This window comes from Pleuronectes platessa, chromosome 2 (assembly GCF_947347685.1).
Source record: "Pleuronectes platessa chromosome 2, fPlePla1.1, whole genome shotgun sequence".
Classification (NCBI taxonomy): domain Eukaryota; kingdom Metazoa; phylum Chordata; class Actinopteri; order Pleuronectiformes; family Pleuronectidae; genus Pleuronectes; species Pleuronectes platessa.
This window is the reverse complement of record NC_070627.1, coordinates 26703949-26726687: the sequence shown is the minus strand read 5'-3', so window position 1 is coordinate 26726687 and position 22739 is coordinate 26703949. Positions and strand designations below refer to the sequence as shown.

The window sequence follows — 22739 nt, the reverse complement described above, 5'->3', positions numbered from 1 at the left end:
TAGAAAGGGCGTATTGTCACATGGTCAGTTATGACCTGAGGTACACACGTATTAAGGTTAAAGGCTCAGGACAGCAGAGTCACTGTACCAGTTATGTTAGGGGCCTTTACTTCTAGCTGCAAGATCCTTTGTTCCCTTCTTGAATGATGTGTTTAAATGTTGTACTTGTATAATTGATTAGACCTATTTATTTCTATAACTATTGTCTTTTACTTACAATATCTCCATCAGATACCTGTAGGTCACTTCTTGGCACTGTATCCAAAGGCAGTACAGTGAACAGAGGACACAGACAGGACAGACATGTGATAAACCAGTGGATGACAAGCTCGGTGTGCTGAACCTGAAATGCCTGTGCCTCTGTCCACCGATCCCTTAGGCCGCCCTAAGTGAACTGAGGTCATAACTGATATCATCACTCTTCAATACAGAAAACACAAACAGAAGCTTTGAAATCGCATTTCTTCTCTCAGTCATTGATAATTCTGTTTCCTCTCTGGACCTTCTGGGCTCACACATCCAAACAGCTCAGACTCCTCCTCCGACTCCCCGTGGCTCTTCCAATCCACATTCCTCATTTTCTCTTATTCTACGTCTTCAGTGTCCCATGTTTTCATCAGCCCACTTAACTTTACCGCACAGACAAAGAAGTTGCCTAAAGATCAGACAAGCCGATGCTAAGATGAATAAAAGAGTAGTCGCCTCTGAAGCTGGCGTCTAAATCGCGGGGCCCATTCTCATATAACGAGTCTGACGCCCTGTAGCATGAAATCAATATCGGTCTTTTCATAATGTGTGATATGGAAGAAAGTGGATGCCAAAAAAAGATGAAAGAGGGAATAAAAGATTGATTAACAAATACAGAGAGAAAACTGCCTGAAAAGAGATAATTACGTGCCGCTGGCGTGAGGGACAATATAAAGGGAGTTGCCTGTTTAAGGCTCCATTCATCATCGTTGTTTCAGAGGAAGCTGAAGGCAGCTGCAGCTATAAACACACACATTCATGCAGGGACAGTGGTGTGCTAATGGAAATGATTTCCTGCTCAACTTAGCATTTCTCATAAGATTTAACCATAGAAAAAAAGCTGGATTTACCAACTTATTGATGGGAAAATAAAAAATAAACAGTGGGACAACAATAACCCAGAATACTCTAAGGTTCCTCATTATTATGTCTGAATTAGGAATAGATGTTCATATTTGTTCTATTTTTGTCTCATTCTGTGGAATATTCTCTGGCACAAAAAGCAGATCCACAGCTGGAAACACTGGAATAACTAATACAACCTTTCAAACTGCCTGTGCACACACACACTAATGTGGCAGCTGGTAATGATGTTTGTTTTTCCGTCAAAATCATTATCAATTTTATACATGTATTTTTACAATAAGTTGGTGAATGTTAAATGGGTTTCTCCTCCAAACCCCAGTGACGGACATTTCATCTATTTGTAGTAAAGGACAACAAACGGAGAAATGTGTCAAATGAAATTCTTGAAAGAGGCAGAAAAAAAAGCCTATATATGTACATTTATGAGTTTCATCAAAGAAGCAGATCTCTAATACTTTGCTGTCAATGTGTTAAAGTCTAGAACTTTATGATAATTACCAGGCACTGAAAATACTGTTTGTAATTATGTACTTTTTATGAATTATGTCTTCTTCATAACCATGGCAGCCATTTTACGACTAGTAAAACATGTATGTACTTAGAAATCATCTTGTATATTATATAAATCTTACTATATTATCACATATATAAGATCAAATGATATAGACCTGATATGATAGAACTTCTGCCTTACATGAGCTTTAAGTGATTTATGTAATAGATTGAACCATGAAATACAGCACACTAAATGTAGTCTGATTAAGTGTAAATGTGTCAACATGACAGGTGTGACACCTCCTTAGTTTTCAACTGTTATAGAGCTTTGTTTTACTTGAGGTCAGACACCATTGTGATAGTATTGCTCTGAGAGAGAAAAAGAGAAAGAGAGAGAGAATCTGTCCCTGGTCAACCCTTGGTAAAAGCTCTGGATAATGTCCAAAACTTGTGAGTAGACAGCAGGAGATTCTCTGAGGATCAAGAATGTGGGTGTGTTAAGGGCGTAACATGCAACGCATAAAAACACAATAGAATACAAATACAACTCAGGATGAAAGAGAGAAGCCGTACACGTGTAAGACGCCAACAAAGATGTCAACTTGGAAAGTCGAGATGACATTAAACTGTTCCATGCTGTCTGAGCCTGCTTCACCGCCCCTCAACTGAACTCTCCCAACATATCTGTGCTGTTTGGAAGGTGTCTGACGGGAGAACCTCCTGATGTGTTGTCCATATTTAAAAGGCCGGACCCCATCGTGTGTAAAGTCTGTAGGATTCATGTGGAAGAACAACTTATGGTTTCCTCATTGTCGGAGAACCTACAAAATAATTTGGCTTATAACTAATTACTCTTTGCCTCGAAGAATTTCTGAACATTGTCTATTCTTTGTTTTTCTAGAAACATAAAATCCGCAAACTTTTGCCACACTTGCATGTGGGTAGTATATACATATAAACATGTGACTTTAAGAAGACAGGGCTGAGTGAAAAGTTAAAAAGAACCATGGGGCACAAATGACCCAAAAGCAACACAGTGTTTACTGTCCTGGATTTGTCCTCTGATTAAACTTAAAAAACAAAAAAACACTTCCAGCATTGTCAACACTGGAAAAACACAGCTAATCATCCAACACAACTTCTGACTCACTGCCTCTGAGCTGCTAAACTTCATTTTGTCTTTGATTGTAAAAGATCCCTGCAAACCTATTTTGTCAACACAATAATGAGCAGTGTGTTGCTTTGAAACACAGTGTTGACTCTTTCATATGAGATATTTGGGTATTTGTTTGTTTGTGTGTTTGTTGTCATTGAGCTTCTGGTTTGATGTAGGCAGAGCTCTGTTGGCTATAGATCATGTACACTATATATTCTGGGAATCAGTTGGGCCTTAACTTTAAATCAAAAAAAAATCTGGTGAAAGCTGAATTGTTTGTTCACACACACACACCCACACCCACACATACCCATACATGACACAAGTGCAGTTGTGAAGCAGGAAATAAAAGTAAATAAAAATGTCACGTTAAGGCATGCTGCCGTCCCTCACTAATTACTTTAAACAGCCAATAAAAGCATTACTGAGGACTTGACAGGATGTTGGAAACCACTTTTACGAGGACGAGCAACAACATGTCAGTGTATCCAATATGTCATATTAACTGATAAAAATACAGAGCTAATGAGCTTGTGACCGGAACAAGTTACAAAGAGGATCTTCTGTCCTTTTTTCTGAGGTCAACAATATACTTGGATAAGAAGTTTCTTGAAACTTCCAGCAAAGCCTAGCAAATTCACATTGAGTTAGAGCTCCTGGATAATTTTTTTGATTTGCTATGATCCTAATACGAATATTTACAGACATTTTATATCTTCTTGTGTTTTCCTCCTCATACATTTCTGTGTAATCTGATAAGTGATCAATTCAATACTTTCCCTACCTGGCAAACATGAGTAGATAATGATCTGATTTTAACTCCTCCTCTGAAAGTGTGTAAAAGCTGCAGGCAGCAAATGATAGCAGGAGAGCTGTCAACACAAGACAATGGTGTCCTCTTTGAAAGATCAGAGTGTTTGATGGAGGCTTCTTCAGATCTTAGACAGAGGGCGGGGTTAGAAAGAGGATGACGACGACAGAGAAAGAGTGTGTGTGGGTGTGTGTGTTGACTGGTGGCATTTCCAGGCTTAATTCTGGGTTCTATGTGAAGTAACAGGTCTGCACATTAACTCAGTGAAAATATCAGGCTCTGCCCACAACACCTTTCTGCCTCTCGTACTATCAGCCAGACTACCAGAGCAGACTTAATAACTTGGCTCCTGTGTGTGTGTGTGAGCCGGTGAGTGTGTGCGTGTGTGTTTGGGTGTGTGTCCGTGTTTATCTGTTGGCTCTTTGACAGCGATAACCTTTCTGGAATGGAAGTGTTAATTGCACTGGTCTGGGATCAGTGAGAGAGTCGATGTAATTGCTATCTATTCTGAGATGCAATTTTTACCGGACAGTTTGTGTGAGTGTGTGTTTGTGTGTGTGTGTTTGTGTGTAAGCGCGGCGTCATTGTGTTAAGAGAGATGAAAACATCCTAACGAGGAGGAGTATAATGAAATATTTTTTTCTCTTCTGGCATTTCAGTAAATCTAAAAAAGTGGACTTTATGTGTGTTATGCCAAAAGTCCACTGAGTTAATTGTGTTAACAACAGAGAGCCTGTGAGTGTTACTGGCCTCTGTCCACCTCTCCAGGCCTCCAGCACCGTGAGCCCAAAACATTTGGGGAACGTCCTGTTTTGACTTTGCTTTCAAAGTTTCGTTTTTTCACATTATCCACCTGGTTCAGTAGGAGATGATATCTGTAAATGTATCTGGACCCATTAAAAGAACAGAGTTTGGAATAACCTCTCCAACATCGGCAGACTGTTGCACCAGCTGAGCATTTAAGAGCTTGATAGGATGTTGGGATGTAATGTCGACATTAGCTGTAATGTAACCGGTTCATTTCACACTAAACTTGCCACTTTGATTGGCGGCTCAGTGGCAGTTTATGCTCACAATCAAGGGATGATTCCAGTTGTGACGTAAAAGGTTTATTTTCACTCTTCTGTATTTAGCATTTCAAAAAATGCTTAGTTTGTTCACTCAGGGTAAGGCACTGAGCAAAAACACTACTTTAGAATAATTCAGAAAAAATGTAGATAAATTAATGACTTCAAAAGCTAAGTTTATTCTTGACTTATTATCTATTTAATACGATCACTATGGTATTCTGCTTTCAGGGCAGGCCATTTCATCATTGGTTGTTGATGTGTGTTAGTAAAGCTCCCTGTTAGGATCACAAAGCCAGAAATAGAAAAAAAAGAGGACTGCACATAAGCAGGTTTTTCTCTGTGCAGGTTAATTGTTCGTCAATCTGTTGGTAGTGCCTGTGGCGCTGTAGGGGATGGGGGGGCGGGGGGGTCCCCCCCTCACTCAGTACAGACGAGTGAAGGAAAGGGCTTCATCCTTCTCTCTCTACTCTTCTCCTCCGTTTAAGATAGGGACTGTCCATAAAGTACTGTACACTTGTGAACTTGTAACATATACAGTGGATATAAAAAGTCTACACACCCCTGTTAAAATGCAAGGTTTTTGTGATGTAAACAAATGACCTGGTTGCAGAAGTGTGCACACCCTTAACCTAATACTTTGTTGAAGCACCTTTTGATTTTATTACAGCACTCAGTCTTTTGTGGTAGGAATATATTAGCATGACACATCTTGACTTGTCAATATTTGCCCACTTTTCTTTGCAAAAAGGCTCCAAATCTTTCATATTGCGAGGGCATCTCCTGTGCACAGCCCTCTGCAGATCACCCCACAGATGTTCAATTGGAATCAGGTCTGCGGTCTGGCTGGGCCATTCCAAAACATTAATCTTCTTCTGGTGAAGCCATGCTTTTGTTGATTTGGATGTGTGCTTTGGGTCGTTGTCTTGCTGATAGGTGACATTCCTCTTCATCTTCATCTTTCGAACGGAAGCCTGAAGGTTTTGTGCCAAAACTGACTTGTATTTTTTAACTGTTCATAATTTCCTCCACCTCGACTAAGGCCCCTGTTCAAGCTGAAGTAAAACAGCCCCAAAGCATGATGCTGCCACCACCATGCTTTACTGTGGGTATGGTGTTCTTTGGGTGAATGTGCAGAGTTGTTTTTGCGCCAAACATACCTTTTGGAATTATGGCCAAAAAGTTCAACCTTGGTTTCATCAGATCATAGCACATTTTCCCACATGCTTTTTGGAGACTTCATTTATGATTTTAAAAAGTTTAGCCGGGCTTGGATGTTTTTCTTGGTAAGAAAAGGTTTCTGTCTTGCCACCCTGACCCATAACACAAACACATGAAGAATACGGAAGATTGTTGTCACATGTGGTACACAGCCAGTCCTTGCCAGAAATTCCTGCAGCTCCTTTAATGTTGCTGTCGGCCTCTTGGACGCCTCCCTGACCATTTTTCTTGTTGTCTTTTCATAAATTTTGGAGGGATGTCCAGTTCTTGGTAATGTCACCGTTGTGCCATATTTTCTCCACTTGATGTTGGCTGTCTTCACTGTGTATCATTGTATATATAATGCCTTGGAAATTACTTTGTGCCCTTCTCCTGATTGATACCTTTCAACAATGAGATCCCTCTGATGATTTGGAAGCTCTCTGCGGACCAGAGCTCTTGCTGTAAGATGGAACTAAGAGAATGTCAGGAAAATCCTACTAGAACAGTTGAACTTGATTTGGGATTAATCAGAGACACTGTAAATGATGGCAGGTGTGTAGTGACTACTATTTAACATGAGTTTGAATGTTATTTGTTAATTTTGAATACAGCCACATCCCCAGTTATAAGAGGGTGTGCACACTTATGGAAACACATTATTTTAGTTTTTTATTTTTAGTTTCCCCCCTAAAATATTTCAGTTTGTTTTTTCAATCGAATTGTTCACGTTATAGGTCACAATAAAGGTGGAAAAAGTTCAGACAGGATTTATCTTTGTCTCATTTGTTTACATCACAAAAACCTTGCATTTTAACAGGGGTGTGTAGACTTTTTATATCCACTGTATGTATGAATGTATATGTATCTAGGATGTTACATGAAACCGGCTATGTGCCTTGTCACTGATGGCATTAGAGCTATCTGGTAATGAGTCCAGTATTTTTTAACCTGGGGCCTATGTAAATAAATGCGGGGTGTGTAAATGAATGGTCCTTACAAAACCTTTTGGAATCAGTCCAACAGATCTCCTCCACTGGCAGCTGTGACATGGTGGCAGTGGCTTCAATATAATCTTATGGGGCTACTCGACAGTCCATGAAATGTCTACCCACAGTGCTTTTCTCAACAAAGAAACACTCAAGTTGTTATTCAGGGTCTTGACTCAGTCTGGCAACATTGCATGTGACATCATACATTTAAAACTTTGAAGTACCTTTCATTTACACACCCACATTTATCACCATAGGGCCCAGGTTGATAAATATCTGATATCCCTTTCAGGTCACTAGCTAGTGATTTAGAGTCTCAATTTGGAAAGATAACTTGGTTTTGATGACAATAAAATGTTCAGCTAAGGTTCCATCTTGTTTTCATGACTGACAGATTGGTAACTTGTTCTGTCACATCAGGAGCAGCAGACCTTCTGTCGTTTAAGTTCTACTAAGAAACGGAAAGAAAATCTATACACTGAACAGAACAGAGCAGCCCGATTAGCTCTTCACTGTGAGAGAGCATTCACTGTATACAGTTTGTTTGTGGTGCCTCTAAACTCGTGCAACAAACTGAATTGTAAGAGGAAAGCATTAAAAAAGGATGAAAAAATAAGAACAAAATCTGATTACAGGGCAACATACACAAACTGTACCTGCAGTCCACAGGTCTCTAAAAGACTCGGAGGAGCAACAAAGAAGGGAGACGGCTGCTCACTTGATTTCACCTATTTCAGTTCATTTCCCTCCAAACAGATCACCCCTGCCGCGCCTGTTACAGCTGACAGCAGAATGGAGCTGTCTGTCAAACGCAGACGAGGCTGAGGTGGTCTGTCGGCCTCAAATCTCTCAACACTCGGGCAGTTTCCTCACCGCGCAATGATCAAGAAACCTGGATCATGCAGGCTTCAGTGTTCTCCGGGGAAGATTTGGCACCAGATCTTTCAAAATCAAGATGGTCCATCTCTACACACACACACACACACACACACACACATACGCACAAACAAACTTTTACACACACACACACACTGGTATGTCTCTTACAGATGCCACACTGAGACCCTCTGGTGATCCAGCACCTGCAGCGCATCTTTCCTTTCACCTGGCATGTTTATGAAGTGAGCTGCCTCCAAAGAGCAGCTGCTGAGATGTATTAGCAGCATCATCAGCCAGTGGCAGCTGTGCCTTGGCCGTGCCGCTGTCTCGTGGGAGCTTGTACGGCCCATTACACTGCACCGGACAGTCATGGAGAAGGCAACTGAGGAAGTTCAGAGAGGAGCTGAAGGCGTGTTACGAAAGTGTGTAATCAGACGTGGGGGTTGGTGCTGCTGATAACGGCAGAAAGGCCTACAGAGTGGTGAAGGACATGTCACCAAATGCTGTTGGGCTCATCGAAAAAAAGACGTTTGGATATGTAATGCCATCTTGAGAATTCAAAGCTCTATGAGCCTAAAAATAGCTCTTTAGGTGAAAAAGTTTCAAATTAAAACTGCTGGTTATATAAGCTGCTTGCAATCAGTGGTATAATTTATTATATAAGATTTCTCTTTCGCCCCAATAGCTTGAAATATATCTTCTCTTCCTTATTAAACATTTTTTTTTTTAGGAATGATAAGAAAAGAGTTTTGACAGTCAGTGCTAAAGGAGAGTAAATACCCTCTGAGATAATGTCTGGATCAGATTATTTCTCATGTAAACTGACAAGACAGCATGATAGCACCCATAGATTAACACTGTAGCCAACCCTGTGCCTCAGATCCTTTTATTACTTACATCTGTGGGTATAGCGCTGTTTCAGGCATTAATGTTTATGTGAAAAGTGAAATAATTGGCGATGACGAAGACTTACTTATGTTTATTAAAGTCATGATTACGTGATGGAATTCACAAGTGTGATAGTAGTAATGTGATATTCAAAAAATAGTCTTCAATAAAACAGTTATTTTGGCAAAGATGTCTCATATGGTGAGTTGTGGCTGTGATAATGAAGTTAAACCAGAAATGGACCAAAGATACAAACCGGCACTTTGGGTCTATAAGTTTCAGGCTACTGTAGGTCAGCCTTTCTGTTCATATACACTGGGATGCAGCTGTCAAAACATTTGAATATTACCGTACAGTACTGTATAGTAGATATAAATATTACTGTTTTTATATCCAGCTCTACTACACTGGAGCTGCCGCCTCATAGATTGTGGCCTGTTGAGCCGTCAGTTAAAACTCATCTTTATGAACCTGCAGTGAAAGCTACTGTCACAGAGCAGTATGCCCAAAAAATGTGTGTGTGTTTCTGTGTAAGTCTGAGAGAGGTAACAAGGAGTTTCAGAAATAGTTAGTAATGGCAACAGACTGTGGGCTTTTGACACTTCAGCTCATCGCTTGCTCATCCACATCATGGCTTCCACGGACAACGTTAATCATCACACACACACAAACACACACACACACACACATACACACACACACACGCTTTACTGTCAGCTGTATCGATTTTGGGGTGGCCGGTGGATGAACCTGTCATGGCCAACACAGATCGGACTGGAGGATAATGAAGTCTTCCTGCCCCATCTGACAAGCTAGGAGAGAAGATGCGTGTGTGTGTGTGTGTGTGTAGACAGAGTAAGTGAGAGAAAAACAGAGAAAGATGCTCCTGGGACAGCCCACGGCCTAACCATTGCCTGAATAAATTGGATGGAAAGAAGCCCCTCGAGTCGAAGACGTGATCCGTCATGATGTCATCTAAACGAGGCTAGATAGAGGGAGAGGTCATGGTACTAATGAAGACCTTACCGACATGCACACACACACACAGACACACACACACAAACACATAAACACTCAATTGATTCAACAGTAAATGCATGCTGAAAATCCTAAACTATTCTCCTAGAAACCCTTTAATCTGGCTGTAACAGTGCTAAAGAATAGACTTCCCTCCTGTCTCTCCATCATTTCCCCTCCTTCCCCCAATATCTCTCTAAAAGCACAAGCACACACCTCGGTGCTGTCTCTCTCTCTTTCTCTTATTTGAACGTTGTTCAATGATTTAAGGGCCATCCACACTGAATGCGATACAAACTAAAACAGTAACTGTATGTACTGTAAGTGTTTTCTATTACACCTTGCAGGGTATTATAAGATAAGACAGGGACAGAAATACACACTGTAGGTAGTTGAATCACCGACAGGGCACATCCGTCTATTGGCGGTTGTTACCTTTAGCGTACTTAAATTGTTAAACTGATAAATGTGTAAGATTGTAAATGTGTTACTGGAAACAGAGAGGAGGGGAAAAGGGCTGGGTTAAGGCAGGGCTTGAATGCATTTTATAATTGATCAGAAACTATTTAATTTACACAACGAAGAACTTGTAAAGAGGTCCGTTTGTGAAAGGGCGAAGTGTTTACTAAGATGCAGTACTACAGAAACAGATGTAAAAATGTCACTTGTTATCGGTAACTTGTGATGATGCTGTCTGCTTAAGAAGAACCAAAGAAATCAAATCAAACCGTCTGAATTCTTCAGGATCATATTGTATCATGTTTAATCACACATTCATTGTAACATATCTGTAAAGTCAGATTGTCTGCACTGAATAGTGATGTGCATTGTATCTGCCTCAGTGATGGAGACACACATCCCCGGTGGAAATATCTGTTCCCGACCCCTGCGTTCCTTGGGTGTGGAGATGACTTCTCATTCAGGAAACTACACTCTCACAATTTTAATCCATCTTCCTCCAGCGTCGACTTGACACTTATTCCTCTTGTATTCCCTGTAGGCAACCTCTCTATCTGTTTCTCTATCTCTCCCTCTCACCTTTGCCTCACTCGCTCGCTCACATAGACATGTGTGGCTCCTCCTCAACAATACCTCAGTGTGGAAATAACATTACCTGACGTGCAGGACAACAGCACAGCCAGGTTACATAAGTATTTATGGAACACTAGATTTCGCAGGATATTGTGGAATCAACTTCTCAGCCGCTTTGTGAACCAAACACAACGTGACGCCACACACAGAAGTCAATCTCAGCATCAATAACGGCTTTTTGTGAGATAATCGTGCGGTGGCAAAAAATCGTTCCCTTCCACAGCAGTTGCATTTTCTCGATCCTAAGACCATCAAAGAGCTGCTCCTGCCCAGAGCAGACAGCGGTTAGAAAACTGATGCTGCTAGCATGGCACATTCATAACACTGTAAACTGTCAGGACCGCAAGAAAATATGACCTTATACGCATGTGTGTTGTGTGTCTGAATAGTTACGTGTAAAGTGAGAGCGTGAGAGAGTTAGAAACGGTCAAAATGTCCGTTAATCAAAGAGCACACAAGGTCCCAGCTATGATTTGTTTCTCACCATGTCCCACACACACTTAACAAACACACAATGTAGTGTATGAGCCATCTTGCATGTCACTCACATTAAACAAGTCTGTCTCAATATAATGCTCACAAGCCATTAATGATAACATTGACTGTTCAACATTACCCATTTTAGTGCAATGAAGGGGTCAGCCTTAATTGAATGTACACTCATCAATATATATTTTTTACAAGACAGAATAAAGTGATACGTTTGAGAGATTATTTTAAATAGTAATGTCATGAGAAAAAAGTCTAAGGAAAACACACACTATTTAAACGATTAAGTGATGTTTTTTCAAAACTTGGAAAAAGTAAAGAAACTTAATCCTGTCAAGTGACTTTGCACTAAAAAGACGGGTGAATTTGTTTCACTCAGATTACTGAACCTTCTATTAGGTTTGGCTGAGTTGGTTTTCCAAGTTACATCCCCATCATATCCCGTTGAAATTCTTTTTGTAAACACCTATGTCATGTACTTACTGTATAGTTTTTAACAGACACATTTAAGTTCAGCAGTTCTTCTCTGGTTTCTAGTCAGTGTGGCTTAAAGGAAGTGAGAGCAGCAGCAGCAGCAGACCTGTAGCAGGAAAGTACTGCTGCAGCTGCTCTGATAGCTTTGCTGAAGAATAATTTTGAATGTCTCATTATCAAGTGCAGAACATTTCCAGTCTACAGTGGCACTTAGTTCTGTGAGTAAATCAAACCTGGGAGGAGAGCAGTGTTGTGACTTACTCACACCAAGTAAGACAAGCTCCCTCTGTCGAACACACTATACACAACCACACACAAATGAATGTCAAAACACATTCTGTGACTGTCAGTGGCCACAATGCAAGAAATCCTAATTCTGTGTGTGAGCAGTACCCTGCACTGGTGAATGAGCCGTACAACATATTACAATATACACTGACTTTTTGGTCTCGACATGGCAGAGGAGGCTTCTGGTCTGAAGCAATTTACAGACACACTTTCAAAAATTTTGTATTTTCTTTCAAGCCCAAATATACAAAAACCTTACGTACAACTGTTTGGTGCTTTTCAACTTCTTATCTCTATAAAGTATTTCCCCCTAAAACATCCCTGAATTTATTAACAGTTCAAACATCAAAACTTTACATTCAAACACGTTGCATCACTTTCTAAGTTCATCATTTAAGAATTTTAGATATTAATATTAATATTATTTAGAGTTAATTCCCTTTAAGAGGCAGCATGGGACACACTTTAGTGTAGATGTAATTTATTTGATGTACGTAAATAAACTCTGTAAACTTGACTTTGTTTGCTTCCTTAGTTTCATTCAATTTCTAGATGCCTATATGATTAAGTTCTTTGATCCCATAGACCCTCATACAATTCAGCTTTGAGCCGTCAGATCCCGGCTCTTCAACATGATCTCCTTTTAAATACTAAAGTAATACTTTTTTTTACTTCCATTCACTGAAACAGTTTGGAGCCCCATGTGGAGGCCGCCTCCCACTTTAAGAACCCCTGTCTCAGAAAGTTGGACTATGCATTAAATTTATATATTTAGTGCTGTTAAGCCATAGAAAAAGAATTCACATCTCCTGGATATTTTGCCATTTCTTTCATAATAGGTTAAGTGATACTATATTATTAAAGGGAAACTGAAAGAATTGTACAGGTTTTGTCGCTTATATTTACTTAATTTTCAATTTATTAGAATTGTTGTAATTACAATGTAAATATCTAGATAATTAATTGTACCTAACTTAAAAGTACAATAAGTAAAATATCTGTGGCAATGTTATGTTGTTTGAATAAAAAGCAACTGATTTAAAAAAAAAATATGTACTTGACTTATCAAAAGCATTAAAATCATAATCCATAACATTATTAGATATTATCTATGTTTTTAATATGTGTTTTTGTCAAGGTGCAGTGGATTTTGATTATATACACAGTACATTACTGGTTGGTGTCAGGATTTCCATATTTTAGTTATAGTCTGTGTCTGACTGAACTCTAAACAATAAAGTTAGAAGCATTTCAAATTATAGCTGTACTCTTAACAATAAAGAAAGAACAGTTTGAGCCAGATAAATTCATACAAATGATTAATAATAACCTTTTCCTTCCTAGTGTTTAATCTTGAAATTAGAATCGATGTGCATCACATTTTTGGTTTCGTTGTTTTGGTTAATTTTTTTTGAATGTCTGTACCAACAGAACATTGTTTTGATATAGCAAGAACACAATAATCTTTTCTCCAAATGTCAACAACACTGGCCTACATATCATCAGCTGTGTCAAGGCTGGTCAAGAGATGAACATTTTGAGAATTAGCTCCTTGTCACTTCCTGGAATCCAATGCCAAGAGGGAGTAACTACACGTGCAGACTTTCGAGGAGGAAGAACCAAGACCTACTGTTATAAAATTGACAGGCGCCTGCTGTTTGAGGTGTTCTGATACGACTCGAGACTGTCCGGGGCTGCTAGAGTGCCGGACAGTGTATTGGATGCCCATTGCTTTGCTGATCGATACCTTTCTTTGCTTTCTAAATAAATACTTGATTGAACAAACCGAGTCCGGCTCATCTTCTCATATTTAGGATAAACGACCACGCAACGACATTGGTTTAATAGTAAAACACTGCAAAGTATTTCACTATATACTCCTCAATATGTTTTACATGTAAAATCTAAAAAGTGCCAAATAACTACAGCCGTCGAGTAGGAAAAAAATAGTTAATAGTAGGCTACGTAAATTTAGTAAAGTAGAAAAATAGTGTAAATGAGCAAAATGTAAGTACTCAATATGGAAATCTATGGTGACAGAGAAAATATACTTGTTTACGTTCCAACCACCGGATAAAAAAATTATAAAAATAAATTTAAATAAGAATGCTGCTAACATTCACAGACAAACTCAACCAGTTTCTGGGGTCCAGAGTTGGGGCCCGCTCTAACTCATGAGCCGCAGCCAACCTCCTATTTGCAAAGGGACACTAACTATAAATACAATTCAATGATATCACAGCTTTTTGTAATTGTACTAGAGTGTGTTGTCTGGTTTGAGTTTTCCTGTCGCACACAGAAGTAGCAGCTTTCACAGTAGGCGATAGAGGGATTTGTCATTTTAAATGGAGTTCAAAGAAATGCTGATTCTCAACAGAATCTGAAAAGTCCGCTGAGGTAATTAAAACAACTAAAATCAGGCTGCACTGAGGGTGGGGGGTGGGGGGGCATGAAAACAGGGATTTCAGACACAGCTTCAGTAGCTACGTAGGTCACACTTGTTACTTGTAGACGTTTACAACAAGTACAAATATCATACAGTGCTTGTTTCACCTTCTTCATATCCTTGCCATTCAGCAAAAGATGCAAAACCACAATAGAACAAAGTTGACCTCCAATCAAACATTTCATCGGCTGCAGCTCCGAGATGATTTTTTTTATCTCTTGTCAAGTTAGTAGTGAATATTTCTGGCATATTGAACCAATTCAATGAAACACCACAGGCTGAGTGTATGTAATCTAGATGTTAGAACACGGGACAGTCAGGATGGAGCAGATTCTCACGCGGAAGGAGTCATTTCGCTCAAAACTCTAATCCAATTCTTTCACCCCTTTTCTTAGGACTTGAAAGACAATCCATCTGCTCCTCCTGGCCGCCGTTCAATCACGCCTCCTTCTGTTGTGTAGGCTGGAGGTGAGTTAAATGTTTCTACCACTGCACTGACAGCTGGGGGAGTCTGGGATGGCTGTGGCATCTTGTTGCTATAAAGATCACGGCTGGAGTCCTAATTCATCACCCGAGGCATCATCATGTGGCATTACAATATGCTAATGTGGCGACGCCGTGCCCCCGCCGTCACCTCGTTCTCCCGCTTTCATCTTTCGCCACCCCCCCCCCCCCCCCTCGCCCATCTCGTCTCCCACCCCCTGGGAGGGCTGTAAGTCCCCCCTCCTGTGATACGCACCTTGCTGCCAATACGTGGTGGTCGGAGAGCGTGTTGGAATTAGGCGAGCATTGCATGTCGCTGTTTGGCTGCAACTGACAAACATGTAATTAGCCTGTGTGGACGCTGTTAGAGCCAGGTCTCGTTTAATAAGCACAGGCTCCCCCTCAACTGGAAAATCACTGCCTCACATTCCTTCAGATGAGATAAAAATAGGAAAAGCTTTGCAGCAGGTTTGGCTTTGTGGTGGAAATTCGTGCTGTTGGGATTTCACAGAGGTACAATGAGGATCCCCCGGCAAACACTCTAATGCTGACTTAACGTTGATTCAGTGGTGATTTGACATCTAAATTTGTTCAACTAGTGCAAAATAGCTTTTTCTCTTGGCCTGTGCTAATGCTGCAGTTACTTTATAATTATTTCTTGTCATACTCGTAAAGCAGTTCTACAATATACGGTAAATTTGTATTGTTTGTGTGCAGAGCTTTTTAGAAACAGTCTATGGTGCAGAGTGAATTCATAAAACTTTGTAAAATTGATTTATTACCGTTCAAGGGTGCAGTTTATATATACATTGATTATTGACTTAACTGCTGTTAATTTTGGCCTACATTGCATGTCGGCTATTTCATATGTCTTAGCAACCGACTTAATCTTCAGACCTGAGTCCATAACTTTTCAAAATAAAAGCTCTGTAAGTCATATCAATATAAAGCATTACAGCAACAAAACAAATGTTCTGCTTTTACTTTCAAACCAAGTTGCTAAACAGGGAGTGATTCTGTTGATGCCATCACAGAGATCAGCACCTGTCATGGGTCAGTCTGTCTGCTTGTCTGTTTGAGCCGTAATGTGAAACCTTACCCCGTGCGAGGGATACGCCAGCCAGCCCCAGTCTCCTGTGATGGTCGTGGTGTCCAGTAGATTCGCTGTAGAGAAAGAAGAAAACAACAACAGAGGTAAGTGATGATTGTTTTTACATTCACCCCCATCCGTCCAGTCGCTCATCACCATCCTCTCTGTGCACAAACACACACACACACACACACACACACACACACACACACACACACACACACACACACACACACACACACACACACACACACACACACACACACACACACACACACACACACCCGCCTCAACAGTCAGACAGGTGTGACTGTTGAGGCAGGACTTTAGTCACAGCAACGCAGAGTTGGTGTCACAGGGTGTGATGTCACCTTGACCCTCGGAGCTGAGGGCTCAGGCTCAGAACAGAAGAAGAAACAAAACATTGACAGTTAAATGTGCAGTGTCAAACTCTTCTTCTTCTTTGTTGGTTTATTGGCGAGTGGATACAAATGCCAAGGTGCATTACTGCCATTTACTGTGATGGAGCACCGTTCGTGGAGGTACTGCAGACCAGGTCGATGCGTGAAGTGAGTACATTCTCAGCAGCAAGTCACTGTGAAACATCCTATTGACTGTTGATGTTAATATGACGGATCGAAGTCAAGTCCACCAGTACCTTTAATTTGAAGTAATCATGTGTCAATCAACCACCATCTTTGGTGTGACAAATGTTCCTAAATTCAAGATTTCCTTTTTCTTATGTGGTTTGTCCCCTCCCTTTTGACAACCTTTTCCTTTGTCCCTATTTCCTTCTTTCTATGAGGTCAATTTATATGTTTGTGTTACATGTCAGGGAACATATTGTAGAGTTTCAAACTACACAACTGTAATAGCATTAACACTTTTTAATGATAATAAATTTTCCTCATAGAATGCAAATTAGGTAAAAAATGGCAGTCAGTAAGCTCCATTAGGTTAGCTTAATATTAGCTTTATGAGAGAGAATTTAATTTAAATCAAAGTTTTTTTGGTAAACACAGACTTTGTGTAAATGTGAGCTAAAATCAGTCCTGTTATTATTTGACCCAAATCTCAAATATGGACAGCAAAGATGTCAGCTAGCAACATAAAGACAACCCTACTTAGCTAGTAACTAAAGTTATTTTATTATTTTTCCTCTATTCCCCCATTTGTAATCACTTCTCTTTGTATTTAGATCCGTAATAATCTGTGATAAGAGCACATTCTAGGTTGTAACAACTTTCTTTCAAATAGATGTTTCTACAGCGCCTTGAGCTATTTTGCATCTGTCTGTACCAACTCGCAATCTTCCATTAACTATGAGGGCATCTGACATTCAGTTCACATCCTGTCGGAATGAGTGACAGGATATTACAAGAAAGGACGGACAGATCAGGAAAAAATTGTCAAAAAACTTAGAGAACCAGTAATTCTGCATACTGGCAGTGGCCCTATCCTGCACTCAAAGAGGTATGTGTGTGTGTGTGTGTGTGTGTGTGTGTGTGTGTGTGTACACAATATGTCTCTTCCCTTCAACACTTAATATGATCTCTGCCCCAGGGCTGCTTGTCAGGCAGCCAAGTGATGTTCATCACATTAGAATGAGTTTAACAAAACACTTCACACTTCTTAGCTCCTCATCCTTCATCGTTCTATCTGACACTTGCTCTCTCCCTGTCTCTTGTGCATGTTGAGGCAACAGTTTGCAGTGTTTTGCCTGGAAGCAGGAAGTGAACGGCACGGCCTGGCCTCCTCCCTCTCAGCTGGCCAACTTCATGCCCAGATACATTTTACTAATACTGAAGAGATTTCATATCATCACCCAGACATGATTAAACCTCACTCTGTGGCACCTTAGCCAACGTTTCAAACTGGAAGTTCAAGAAATGTTGACATTAGATGTTCTGAACTGTTGGGTAGACGTTTCTTGGTCCGCAGGCATAAAGGAAATTATGACAGTTTCTCATTTTAATAGTTGATAACTATACGGGCTAAAAAAAACAAACAAAACAAACATTAACAAGAACCACCCACACATTTTGACAAGTGAATTCTGGGATCTGGAAGATGAAAACTGTTTGTGCACAACCAGATGACTCTTCCACAATTGTTTTCACTCCTGCCAGACCTTTCAGTTAAGTGTTATTGTGCCCTATAGGCAGCAAACACCTTTGTTATTCTTAAATGCTGAAGTAATACCTCTTTGCAACCATAGAGTAGAAAAACTGCAGACCAAACGATACATTATTATTATAAATTATTGCGGAAAATTGTTTGCCCTGATGGATTAGCAAGTCGTTGCTTACTTGTACATCTTACTTAGGCTTGCTCTAATTAGAGCTGCATGTAAAACCATATTTCTTTCAGTTTTGCTTAAGATTGACTTGTTGGTTGTAAACTAAGCACATTTTTAATGCATGCCATGTTAACTATATTAGTGTATCATTGAATAGTAGCCCAAACTACAAAGGACACCTAGGCCTTGTAGGACTGCCATTCAATTTGGTCATTAACTATTTACTGTAGCTGCATATTGAAATTTTAACCTGATAAAGATATATATAAAAAGTCAGGGAATCCTTCAATATTAGGCCAGTTATTGCTATGTTGATTCAATGTTAATATATAGAAATATTCTCAAATTGATAGAGATTTAACTGCTCGAAATGCCGACTTTAACAAGCTCAGCTCTGCCCAACGTCCTCCTGCATAGAGCTCTAATTAGCCACAGTAATTAAAAATGCCTGTGCGGGCTGACTCACTAATTTTGAACATCACTTCATTGTAACTATTCTAGACAGTTTATCTCTTCGGAGGCAGATGTCAGACATTCTGAAAATAATGAACTCCAACTGCAAGAGCTCTTGTAACGTGAAATAACCGGCACATAGCATGCTCGTATCGAACAACATACACAGAAACATACAGAAGGGTGAAGGCTAATCTGGATTAGTTCAACAATAAACTGTGCTTGGTTGCTGCTGTTTTGGTTTGTTCTGTCTTTTTCTCTGAGCTGTTAATGTTTTACTTCCTATAGGTCAAGAAGTATCTACACACACAACCCATTGATGCAAATAGGATGTGTGTATATTTTACGGCTGTTTTTGAGGCACATCAGACTCGGCCTTCAATGTGAATACCTGAAGATTTGTATATTTATAGACTATCAAGCAATGCTTTATTAATTTATTAGGATGGTGAATGGTGTTCAGCAGGTAAAGGAAGGTTCACATAATATATTAAACAAGCCAAAGTATCCCTCCAAGAAACTGCATGCTAACTATACTTACTATGTTCTTGGTGGCTGTGAACTCTTAATTCACTCCTTCTTAGCAGATCATGATAGTATATTGCCGTCTGAAAGGGCCTCCGCCCTCCTCAGACTCAAACTGGCTCCAGGTCTGCAGCAACATGTTCCAGTTGCAGACATTTTCACAAACAGAGAAGACGACTTGACGTAGTGGAAGGATTTTACCCCAGAGAGCAGCGTGGAAGTACTCCCTCTGCAGCCACTCCTGGGGACTGTAAGGTACCCAGAAGTAATGCCCCAACTGATGATCTGAATCATCGGCTTTCAGGAAGCAGCCCAAGTATAACGTTGTAATGGGGATGGAGTACTCTTCTCTCCTGCAGCTCCACTTCATGATTTAGGCTAATAAGACAGGGTATTTTATCCATAAAAATCTTGCCAAGTGGAGCCGTGTGATCTTCTAATTTCTCGGTGCAGAGACTGTTGCTTCGCACACAAACGCACAAACGCTCATGTGTTGCAATTAGCTGGTGTGTCACTTCCCCTAATTTGGGCATTGGGCCGCTGAGGAGGCCAGTGGGTCAGAACACACAGACAGATGGCAGTGCCACCATCCTCTCATCCCTCCCCCTATCTACCAACCTTCTCTCTGCCTCTCCCTCCCTCAGGGCGCTGACATCCCGCCGTCTCGTATTGATGATGCAGTGGCCCCTCACGCTATAGCCAAGGTCACAAATGGATGCCGCCAATTACACTCTTCTGAGTGCTCTTCATCAGCCCACCAAAGTGACATAATGAAAGCTGTGTACCGGCGCAAGTGGATTTAATAATTCTTCAACACACCCAGGGAATTTTGCTCTGCCATCCTGTTATTATTAAAGGATGAAAAAAAGGACAAATATATCTCCTCCCTGAATCTGAAGACATGTGAGGTGGTGTGTTCTTGCCAACCTAAACCATGTGACAATGCACCAGCCACTCCCAGCGGTATTCATTTAATCTCCACTCAAATGAGAAACCCCTGTCTCTGAAGGTGGTGGAAATTATCTAATTTGCTCTAGTTGTCTAAATTATGACTTGTATACAAGCGATAGTGGAATGCCTGGGGATCTGCTTTATTGTCACAGGACCTGTGAATAAAACATAGGACAGGGAGTAATTAGCTCTTTAGCCACCACCTTTTCCCACTGTCCACTTCTTCTCTTCTTACATGCAGGAACACAAAAGGAGGAGCAATTCTCCGTCTCTCTGTTCACCTGTGTGACAAGGCCTTTGTGTTAGCACCTGACCTCTCCAGCCTCATTTTCAGGTTTTGTCATGACGGAGGGCTAAAAAGGTGTTTTGCATTGACCTCACAAGACAGATGGACTGAAACAAGGCCTGGGTTTCTCTCTGTTCATACTGACCTGCAGGACACCTTGAAACACAAGGCCCTGGAGTGACAGGGAGCGGCAACAGGGACGCAACAAAAATAGCATGCAGCGTGAATCGGGAACGAACTCAACTTGAAATTGAGTTCGTTCCCGATTCACAGCATTCTGTTCATAAAAGGAGCACAAACCACCAACACCAGCCCTCCCCGTGTCCCCAGCACCTCCACCAATTTCTCTCACCCTCTCTGCCCTGCACTCCTCCACATCGTGGAGTGTGCCAAATGAAAAAGCTGTCCGCCAACTTGAGGGCTTGTTTTCGCTCGCTCAGAGACTCGCTACATATTTCCCAGGGCGGTGGTCAACTTTCCTTCACCATTACTTCTAACACCCCCCCCCCCCCCCCCCCCCCCCCCCCCCCTCGCCCTGCGACTCAATCTGACCAGTAGGTGAGCAGGTGTGTGAACGCCTGCGGCCTGGCATCAACGTATCAAATCAGCCAATTCTTTTGGAAAGCAGTGACGCGCGCACATACACACTCTCTTTCTCCAGCGGTGGTCTGGGCCGACTGACGGAGGGAGAGGGTGAGTGTATGTGTCTGAAGTCAACATTGAAGAATTATGGGCTGTCTTGGAGGAAGTGGAGTTTGTCTGCAGCAGCTGCAGTGACTCCATACAGCCGACAACAACATCGCTTTTAAAAAGTAAAACATACCCACAGACGGAGGGAAGTATATGGAAATGGCAGAGCGGAGCAGATGCTCTAAACCTCATTTCCACACGAAGAGACACGGCCATACATTTGAAAGGAACAAAGTGCAGCCATTATTCTACACCAAGGGTCTAAACACACACCCAGGAACACACGCATACATAGTATACATGCATACATACACGCATGTCATGGCAATCACAATGTGCACTGTAGCATTTTCTGAAAAGGCAAGTTACATGGACACGAATGCACCGTGCAGACGCACACCCTCATGCATTCTGATAAAGCTGACATATCTGTACACTCGCATACAAACACACAGACACACTAATGGCACAGTTCTTGGGCGAGACAGGGACTCTGACAGTGGTGTAATTATCTCATCAACACCTCCCGTCTCTAACAAGCTTCTTCTTCTCGTCTCTCTGCTCGCACCGCCTGTAAAGCTCCTCATCAGCGCTGCGACCAGAGGAGACGATAAAAGCCTTCACACAGATGAGAGGAGCTTCGCCGAAACACCAAAGCCTCTCACTCTCTCTGTCACACACACACACACACACACACACACAGCCATCTTCCATCCTTTCTGTTTTTGTTTTGCATTTGCTATACAGTTCTAACGGCCAATTCCCCGCTCCCCACTTACTAGAGCAAATCCACATACTACCGCTTACAAAAGAGAAAAAAAAAAAAAAATTAAAATGTTCTCAGCCTTTGATCATTTAAGGTGGAAACAGACTAATGACTAAGACAAAATGACAAGAAATAATTGTTTTCATCACCAGTGGCACCGCACCCCCCACAACTCCTCATTCTCCTTTTAAACAGGGACGCTGATGGTGACCAGTGACAGGTTTAAGCGAGGTGAAATCATTAGAGCATGTGAAATGAAAGGTGGAGTAGAGTAGAATTAAAGATGTTCAACTCCTCCTTTGATTCTCAAATTGTTAATTTGGCGGCTGAGAGCAAACAGCAGAGGAAGGGGGGCAGAGTTAGTGGATGTGTTGTTGCCGCAACACAAGGACACTCAAGTGCACAAGCGCGGCGGGGGCTTAAAGCAAGTCTCCCCGAGCACTTTCAGATCGAACTATCAAGTAGGACAGGCGGGATCACGCTTCCTCAGGCATGACTGTGCTGTATGTCACAATATTTGAAAAGTATGATTTTTATTTAGTGATAATAAGGACGTCACTTCCTAGAAGATAGAATCACTCTGGAAATAAGAAAATAAATTTGTTCCGACTCTTCAAAAAATATATACAGATCTCTGGCTATGATTTTAGAAACACGTAAATCTAATTCAAAGTTTCCCAGTACAACCTGACGACCCAAAGGAAGTTCGACTACAAATCAACACAACTCATTTAAATTTCTTTTAAATTATATCATTGTTTTTTTAATCATGGTACACATGATTTTCTC

At 41.0% G+C, this 22739-nt stretch overlaps 1 protein-coding gene across 3 annotated transcripts in view; it reads right to left on the bottom strand.

Moving 5' to 3' along the window:
• Nucleotides 1–22739, bottom strand: part of epha8 (eph receptor A8) — a 107710-nt gene that overhangs the window by 67020 nt on the left and 17951 nt on the right. For all 3 annotated transcript variants that reach the window (XM_053443216.1, XM_053443230.1, XM_053443223.1), the window contains exon 2: nucleotides 15990–16054. In XM_053443216.1, coding sequence (XP_053299191.1) covers nucleotides 15990–16054 — 65 coding nt within the window. The remainder of the gene's footprint in view (nucleotides 1–15989; nucleotides 16055–22739) is intronic.